At 48.4% G+C, this 9,452-nt stretch overlaps 2 protein-coding genes across 2 annotated transcripts; one reads left to right on the top strand and one right to left on the bottom strand.

The window, feature by feature from the left end:
• Positions 1-3,978: 3,978 nt before the first annotated feature.
• On the bottom strand, positions 3,979-4,552 carry LOC131518258 (histone H2A type 3). The gene has a single exon (XM_058740825.1). The coding sequence runs from the start codon at positions 4,481-4,483 to the stop codon at positions 4,091-4,093; it is 393 nt and encodes a 130-aa protein (XP_058596808.1). The 5' UTR covers positions 4,484-4,552; the 3' UTR covers positions 3,979-4,090.
• A 92-nt stretch (positions 4,553-4,644) lies between these two features.
• On the top strand, positions 4,645-5,294 carry LOC131518269 (histone H2B type 3-B). Its single transcript, XM_058740828.1, has one exon. The coding sequence runs from the start codon at positions 4,796-4,798 to the stop codon at positions 5,174-5,176; it is 381 nt and encodes a 126-aa protein (XP_058596811.1). The 5' UTR covers positions 4,645-4,795; the 3' UTR covers positions 5,177-5,294.
• The last annotated feature ends 4,158 nt before the right edge of the window (positions 5,295-9,452 follow it).

The raw sequence follows: 9,452 nt of genomic DNA on the forward strand, positions 1-9,452 counted from the left end.
TCCCCTGACCCCCTAGATACCCCCCTCAGATGATACCCTCCCAGCTGATCCCAAATTCCCACAATCTGGCCTTCGGCATGGTCACCAACCACCAGCTTTCCTGGGGAGCCCGACTGTAACCACTGATTCTCAGACCAGCAGCTGGGACATTTTGGGCTGATCCATCATCCCACAGGAGAGAACAGGCAGATCAGGCCCCCAGAAGGGCTGCCAGGGGCTGTGGCAAGCTGAGGACAGGGCAATGGGTAAGAGAGGGTGTCCTGAAGGGCAGCATTGGCCAGAGGGGAGGTCATGGGCTCCACTGTCTTGGGGAGGAGGGAAGCATCAGGACCTGGCCTCCCCAGAGACTTGCCCTTCCCAGAATCCTGCCTGGGACCAAATTACTCATGAGGAAGGAAGTGGGCAGAGAGAAGGATGCACTTTTCAAGCTTTTGCTGGGGTGGGGGGAGGGGCATGAGGGAAAAGCAGACCCTTGGCGAGGCTTGGTGAGCAATGCATGGAAACTGCCCTTCCTGGGAACATGAAGGTAAATTCTGATGACCAGGTGTGGGACCTCCATGTGACAGAGCAGCGTGTGGGCAGAACAGCTCAGGTCAGCTCTCAAGCTGGGTGACCCAGTCCACCTCAAGGCCTGTACCCAACACTCTTACTCAGGCTCTAAGCCAACACAGAAATTGAGGGGGTCCTTCATGATTGCTCACTTGGAAGATTCTTGAAAACGTCGGTAAAAAGATGAGAATGAATGGATGTGGGGCTGGGGCTGGGGCCAGACCCTTGCCCAGGGGAGGGGCAAGTTGAATTATGGGACCTGGAAGAGGTGAGTGGAGAATTCCGGAAGCTGGGAGCAGTTTCCTGGCAGGGGGTGTGGGTGTTTCTGCATTCTTCCTGTGGGACCTTGTACATCTTTGGTTCACCTTTCTCAGTAAACTGCTCATACCACAGGGACATGGGGAGCATGACGGAGACGATCTGGGGATGGGGAAAGGGAGCATGTGACTTGACGCAGTAAGCATGGAGAAGGTGTTGAAGCTCTGTAGAGGCTGGCAGTCTCCCCGCCATCCTCCCCACTTCCCGGGAAGCCTCTGGCCACCATTAATCTGCTTCCCATCTCTATGGCTCTGTCCATTCTGTTTCTGTAAAAAAAAAATTATTTTACATTTATTTATTTTTGAGAGACAGTGAGAGCACGAGCAGAGGAGGGGCAGAGAGAGGAGACACAGAATCCAAAGCAGGCTCCAGGCTCTGAGCAAGTGTTTAGCACAGAGCCCGATGTGGGGCCCGAACCCACGAATTGTGAGATCATGACCTGAGCCAAAGTCGGACGATCAACCGACTAAGCCACCCAGGCACCCCCGTTCTGTTTCTTATAAATGCAATCATACCCTGTGTGACCTTTCTCTCTCACAGAACATCATGTCTTTGAAGGTCATCCACGTGGTAGCATGTACCAGTGCTACACTCCATTTTATGGCTGAATGCTGTTCCACTGTGTGGACAGAGCACATTTTGTTCATCCATTTGCTTGGGCTGTCTCCACCTTTGGGACATGAGGAATAATGCCGCTGTAAATGTGCGTGTACAAGTAACTGAGTCCTTGTGCATACCTGGGAGTGCAATTGCTGGGCCATATGGCTCTTCCTTATTGAAGCGAGGGTCTGATGGGCTTTCTCCTGCATAGGCAGGCAGCTCTGGATATTGCATCACATTCCTGAACCAGATAACCCCCAAGAGACGATTAAACTTTAGACCAGAGCTGTCCACCTGACCTTTCCACAATGGAGCTTCTCCACCTGTGCTGTTCATGCGTTGGCTGCTGGCCACACATGGCTAGGGAGGCTAAGAAACTGCATCCTAGAGTTTAATTTAATTTATTCATTTAAAAAATTTTTTAACGTTTTATTTATTTTGAGAGAGTGCACATGCATGAGAGAGGGGCAGAGAGGGAGAGAGAGAAAGGAGGGAGAGAATCCCAAGCAGGCTCTATGCTGTCAGAGCAGAGCCTGTCTTGGGGCTCCATCTCATGAACTGTGAGATCACAACCTGAGCCGAAATCAAGAGTCTAAGGCTCAACCAACTGAGCCACCCAGGCACCCCTTGTATTTAATTTCAAATCATTGAAAATTGAATAGTCCTTTGGGCACCTGGGTGGTTCAGTCGGTTGAGTGTCCAACTTCAGCTCAGGCCATGATCTCACTGTTTGTGAGTTCGAGCTTTGCATCGGGCTCTGTGCTGACAGCTCAGAGCCTGGAGCCTGTTTTGTATTCTGTGTCTCCTTTTCTCTCTGACCCTCCCTGGCTCACACTCTGTGTCTCTCTCTCAAAATAAATAAAGTTAAAAAAAAGATTGAGTAGCTCTTGTTGCTTGATGTTATCTCCAGGGGACAGCTCAGCCTTAGAGATAACAGATGAAGGGCTGCTTCTGTGAGCACCACCCACCTCACTGCCTCCCTCTCAACGTCCCATTTGAGAAATTAAAAATTGGGAACTCCATGGATACGTGGCATACCTAACCTTGCTGGCCCTGAAAAAACATTTCCTAAATACCACTGAGGGGTTTGACGACATACAATGGCCTACATGAACATCAGTGCATAAACAAAAATTTATGCTACAATTGAACATAATGGATCCATCTCCAGAAGGCTCTATGGTCTCTTGGACAGTCCTTGCTTGTGTCACAGAAATGCTGCCCACTCAGCAATGTGGTCCACTACCCACCTCTGCTGCAGGAGACTCCTGTGTTTAGATGCACACCGTCAGAGCAGGGTTTATAGATCCTTGGTGCGAATACTTTCACAGCACTAGGATATTTTCCCAAGACCAGCAGATATGTGGTTAGCTCCAGATGGTGTCTAGGGAGCCCTGGTTTGAGTAGACCTAATTTTACTAAGTTTAATATAAATTATATAATATTCCTGAATTGTGTTACTGGCCTGCATTTATTGTGATAATAATAAAAAAATTAATGAAAATGGCAAAGATCTTGATACTAGGAATAACTAGCAGTTATCAAGCTCTGTGTGTGTGTGTGTGTGTGTGTGTGTGTGTGTGTGTGTGTGTTGTGCACATGCCAGACATTGTTTTAAAGGAATTATTATGAATTAACCACTTAATCCCTCTCCCCCATGAGGTAGGTGGTATTAACATTTTGACGACTTCGCCAGGACCCTTGGGAATGTCCAACTCCCCTTTATTACAGAGTGAGGAGCTCGTGTAAACAGTCATCTTCTGAAATATCCACTCATATATTACATAATCTAATCCTAACAACCTGGTCTTGCTGACCAAACTCAATGTACAAATTATTTTATTCTCTAACTTTAGTTATCAGGTTAAGGGACTCGAATTAATGTTTGACCAACCCAGACTGAACAATTTAAATCCTTTTGGTCATTCTACTTACAGTTAAGATTTTCTTTAAAAAGTTTACACTTCGTTTAAAAATATAATTTTCTTTCTGAATGTTGTAAATGCCTCTAGAACAGACTCTTTACAAGACTTTAATCTCCAGATCATAATTCCCAACGACCTCATGTTTCCTAAAACTTTGCAATATCCACTCCCTCAAGCACCCATACGTTCTAGAACGTAAATCTTTAAGGGTTACCCATAAGAACCGCAAATAGCGGATTCTAACAACTAGACTTATTTTCAAAGGCAGGTGAATCTGCCCTGTTATGCAGGCCTGGGATAAGCAGACAGCCTGTACTTGGGTGTCTAAATGTGACCGAACGACCCGTTGCAGAGTGCAAGGCAACTGGTCACCGATAACGACAGATACCTTCACGGTGAGCGGGTTAACTTAAGACCCCAGGCGCAGTTTAGGAGTGAGATTCAAACGCAAAGGGCGGCTACGTGTCCGGTAGCATTCCCTGCGGCAAACGAACACGGAAGGCCACGGTGCGCATACCCGCTCCCGGATTGTGCCTCGGGCCCGGCTCTCCGTGCGCCCGGGAGGACGCAGCCTTGGTAAGACAAAGCTGCGTGGTCAGTGTGGCTCTTTTCTTGAAACCGTGGGTGGCTCTGAAAAGAGCCTTTGGTGTCACAGGGCCCCCGGGGCACAAGGCCGTTGCCGGCCCGCCTCCGCAGCCTCACTTGCCCTTGGCCTTGTGGTGGCTCTCCGTCTTCTTGGGCAGCAGCACGGCCTGGATGTTGGGCAGGACGCCGCCCTGCGCGATGGTCACGCGGCCCAGCAGCTTGTTGAGCTCCTCGTCGTTGCGGATGGCCAGCTGCAGGTGGCGCGGGATGATACGCGTCTTCTTGTTGTCGCGGGCCGCGTTGCCCGCCAGCTCCAAGATTTCAGCAGTCAGGTACTCCAGCACCGCCGCCAGGTACACCGGCGCGCCGGCCCCGACCCGCTCAGAGTAGTTTCCTTTGCGGAGCAGCCGGTGCACGCGGCCTACGGGGAACTGCAACCCCGCGCGAGAAGAGCGCGACTTGGCCTTGGCGCGCGCCTTACCGCCCTGTTTGCCTCGGCCGGACATTGCCAACTCGGGCGCGGAGAGAGAAGAAAGACGAGAAGACAGACCCAAAGTAACGAGGCCGCCAGCCCCACTGAGCCCTTATATATGGTCCGGAGGTAGTGGAGCTGACCTCATCTGATTGGATAGTAATGGAGACCAACCAGAAAAGGAGTCCATCATCCCCTAATTTGCATGCACCTTTTCCAGTGATTACGTTACGCAGCGTTCGAACCTATCAGATACGAGGAACTCTGAATCCTTCATTTGCATACGGGACGTATAAATACAGTTGCTCGGGCCGCACGTTCTTTTTGTTTGGAGAGACTTGCCATCATGCCTGATCCGTCTAAATCGGCACCCGCGCCCAAGAAGGGCTCCAAGAAGGCCGTCACCAAAGCGCAAAAGAAGGACGGCAAGAAGCGCAAGCGCAGCCGGAAGGAGAGCTACTCCATCTACGTGTACAAGGTGCTGAAGCAGGTGCACCCCGACACCGGCATCTCGTCCAAGGCCATGGGCATCATGAACTCGTTTGTCAACGACATCTTCGAGCGCATCGCCAGCGAGGCCTCTCGCCTGGCGCATTACAACAAGCGTTCGACCATCACGTCCCGCGAGGTGCAGACGGCTGTGCGCCTGCTGCTGCCGGGCGAACTGGCCAAGCACGCTGTGTCGGAGGGCACCAAGGCCGTCACCAAGTACACCAGCTCCAAGTGAGGCGCGCCGGGCGCCCTGGAACCCAAAGGCTCTTTTCAGAGCCACCCACATAATCGAAAAAGGGTTTCGAACACGGTGAAGGGTTGTCCTGTGAATCAGTTCCGTTCTGTGCACCTTAGTGGTTTCCTGGTTACTGGGTCCGTGTGTGTGTGTGTGTGTGTGTGTGCGTGTGCGCGCGCGCCATTGTGTGTGTGCGTGGAAGGCGAGAGTGTGTAACTGTTTCTTATGGAGGTCTGGGATGGTAACCGGCTTGGCGGTCAAGGATCCGTGTCCACCCTCCCCTCTGCGGAGGGCTGTTGATGCATCGCCCCGCTAAGTAGACACCTTGAGTTCTTCGTCCTTTGGTGGCTGCAAGGGTGCATCCCCGGCGCTTGCGCGCGCAGACTCCGAGACCCAGGCCTGTCTGAGCGCGGCGTGCGTCTGGGTGAAGGGCGCGGGTCACCTCTTTCAGGAGGTGCCAATCCCCCCGCCCCAGTGTCTCTGATGCATGGGCTGGGAAGTGAGGTCTCCGGTGTTGCGCGGCCCCAGGCGGTGTCGCCTGCAGCTGCATCCTTGCCTCGACCAGACATCTTGATCCTGAAGCAGTGAACATTTCTGGGAGAATGTTGGCGTAACTGGACCTTACAAAGGCAAAACGTTCGAAACCGAAAGGGAGATGGAAGCGTCTGGTGCGCGCGAGCCACATGTAACAAGCCGATTTCTGCTGCGGGTAGCTTTAGCCTATGTGGGGATGGGGGAGATCAATTCAGGAGGAAAGTAATTCCCCTTTAATGTGATTCCCTTTTCTGGACAAATAACTCCCTCTTTCAGCCACATTTTCTGTGAAGCATTAGTGACACAGAATTACCTCTTTTTTCGAATTTATGGCATTTATTAAGGGAAGTGTCATCTTGGCTCAGGGAAAGCGCTTTGGCACGAAGAGCCTTTACTTGGAAAAGGACATCGCTTTGGCTTTTCTTCGTTGTAAATAGGGGATTCCTAACAAGCACTTCCTTGAGCCACTCTGAGATTTAGATGTACCGATTGGTCTTGTCATCCGCTCAGGCAAGGAACAAACATTTAATGAAAGGTATCAGTCGTGTTTTGCAAATCATCTCCAGAGGAAGCTGGGCGGGAGGGTCTGAGAACGTCACAGTCCGAGCTCCCTCCTCCCCAGCGTCTGGAAGCCCACCCACCCTGTTCCTTCTCCTGCGTGGGTCCAATCTAAAGGAATTTAAGATCTGACACGTTTTTCAGTTGGCATCTAAAATATTTTTATCCTTAGTTGTTATAGTTACAAGGGCGCAATTCCCAACGTAGGACGTTGTAAAAAAGCAAAATGGTCACATCAAAGAAATTAAAATAAATTTTTAAATAAAGTTCTTGAGCTTTGACACATTTTCAAATAATGCTCTTATAAAAATCTTTCTTACTGAAATATGGGTGACACGATCACATCAATCTTTTAAAGATATCTATTGAAATAGCAATTCAATACTGTAATCAATTCTTAGAACACATGATCAAATTCTTCGTTAACAGTGAGATAGTCTACATGATCCTTTTTTTCCTCCCTGAACTCACCCCCATTGTACTTCTTCCTGAGAATTTCATCCAAATGTAAGCTATATTTTTGAGTGTTTTCATCTATTACCTTTCGTTACACACACACACACACACACACACACCAACGTAAATTGAAATTTAAAAATACTTGCAGGTGACAAAAAGTGTTTTAAAAGTCATCTGGGCAGTACACATTTATTGAAAACATAAGTTTTGATAGCTAGTTATCACAGATACATGATCGTAAGTAATTCTCAGTTAGAATTTTAGTGAAACCTACCTCATTTATTGGGATTGATGGTGGTTCCTATTGCCTCACTTTATGCATCAGTGGACATATAGAGTATTGTTATGCTTACAATGATAGCAGTGTGCATCATTTCATTTCCATTATTAGTGTATATCCATAGATACACACTCTGAAATGATATTTACAAAAACAACACAACACAACTCATAGATACGGAAGTTTTGCCACAGTTATTTTACTCAATTCTTTCCCTGCTAGTTATGATCCCCAGATTTGAAAACAGTAATCTACATCAAAATCAACACCTTTAATCCTCTCAAGAGCTGTCTGATTCTTCTCGGAAACTACAGAATCCAGTCCTACACTATGAAGCAGGGGCCTCCTGATTGGGTCTGAGCCCTCCTCTACCTATGGAAGGAAGGAGATTAGGCATCACTATCTTAACGAGCACTTCTGGTAACAGGAAACTAGTGTCCCAGATCCAGGTCATTCTCTGCTTTAATAATAAGCTTCAGACCTAGGTTTAATAAAATGAAACTTATCTCCAGTAGTGTGGGACTGTGCTAGCAGTGAGAAACAACGCAGTTTATTTAGTCCCTAAAATAAAATCAAGAAGCAGAATAAACATAATTCCCAAATACAGTTGCATGAAAATGTTTTGTTGTGGGTAATGCAAAATGTCGATTAATTTCTCAGTCCCTTCACTCCTCAGACACACAGAATTAGTGTGAAGTAAAAGAAGGAGGAGGAGGAGGAGGGGAGGAGGCTGCCTCTATTTGCTGAACAGTGTGGAGGATGCTGAGGCAGCCCCAGGGGAAGAATGGGCCTGGTTGGGCCCTCTCCTACCACGGGAGTGAGAATCTATTAAGGACGATGCAGAGCGACAGAGTTCCTGCCCTTGAGAATTTATAATGAAGAAAATGGAGAGAATCTGAATACAGAGCCCAGTCAGTAATACTACTACAACAAAGAGAAATGTTTGTGGGGCGCCTGGGTGGCTCAGTTGGTTAAGCGTCCGACTTCAGTTCAGGTCACGATCTCGCGGTCCTTGAGTTCGAGCCCCGCGTCAGGCTCTGGGCTGATGGCTCAGAGCCTGGAGCCTGCTTCCGATTCTGTGTCTCCCTCTCTCTCTGCCCCACCCCCATTCATGCTCTGTCTCTCTCTGTCCCAAAAATAAATAAACGTTAAAAAAAAATATATTAAGTTGGAGGCTGAAGGAAGGGGTTCACTGAGTATTTAAAACTGCTTAGACTCACAGAGTAAGGAATCAACACAATGGAAGACTTCTCTAGGCCTGAAATACCAAAAGTACAGGCCAAAGAGTAAGGCTCTGGAAAGCACTGGAGGGATTTTGCAGGTATCCCATCTGAGATGTATTTGAGAGGGGGCACCTGGGTGGCTGAGTTGGTTAAGCCTCTGACTCTTGACTTTGGCTCAGGTCATGATCTCACGGTGAGTTTGAGCCCCACATTGGGCTCTATGCTGGCAGCGTGGAGCCTGCTTAGGATTCTGTCTCCCTCTCTCTCTCTGCCCCTCCCCTGCTTACTCTCTATCTCCCTCTCAAGATAAATAAAAATAAACTTTAAAAATAAAATGCATTGAAGAGACTCTCTCCTCCCCTCATCTCAGCCAAAAATTTTAAGTCCAATTTGCTAATTACTATGGAGTAAACCAAAGATGGAGAGGGAAGGGCTATCTCTTTAATAAAAAAGTACAAACGCAAAACAAAAAATTTAGTGTAGGAGGCTAAGATTTGATGAAAGCGTGACATCACCGGAGATGGACACCCCTAGGGGCCAGGAATCAGAAGGCCTCTGCCCACCTCTCGGGACTGAACTGGAAATCCAAATCCTGGGAAGTCTTTTGCTTTCAGACTGGGATGCTCTTGTGGTGGTTTTTGTAGTCTGGGGTATTTTTTAGAGCGAGAGAAGCCTGGGCCACAGTCAAGCCTGCTGCTTCAGTTATAAATAAAGTGGGCAAATTAAATCCACCTTGCATATGGTTTACTTGTGTGTATGTGTTTAAAGTGCTCCATTCGTTTTGTCAAAAAGGCTCTATCACCATTTACAAGGCTTTCGTTAAAAGTATATACCAAGGGGCGCCTGGGTGGCGCAGTCGGTTGAGCGTCCGACTTCAGCCAGGTCACGATCTCGCGGTCCGTGAGTTCGAGCCCCACGTCAGGCTCTGGGCTGATGGCTCGGAGCCTGGAGCCTGTTTCCGATTCTGTGTCTCCCTCTCTCTCTGCCCCTCCCCCGTTCATGCTCTGTCTCTCTCTCTGTCCCAAAAATAAATAAAAAACGTTGAAAAAAAAATTAAAAAAAAGTATATACCAAAAACAAACAAAAAACAAAACAACCAAAATAGGGGCGCCTGAGTGTCTCAGTCCGTTGGGCCTAGACTTTTTGGCCTAGGTTATGATCTCATGGTTCTTGTGAGTTGGAGCCCTGAGTGACCTGGGACTCAGAGCCTGGATCCTGCTTC

This window comes from Neofelis nebulosa, chromosome 1 (genome assembly GCF_028018385.1).
Source record: "Neofelis nebulosa isolate mNeoNeb1 chromosome 1, mNeoNeb1.pri, whole genome shotgun sequence".
NCBI lineage: Eukaryota > Metazoa > Chordata > Mammalia > Carnivora > Felidae > Neofelis > Neofelis nebulosa.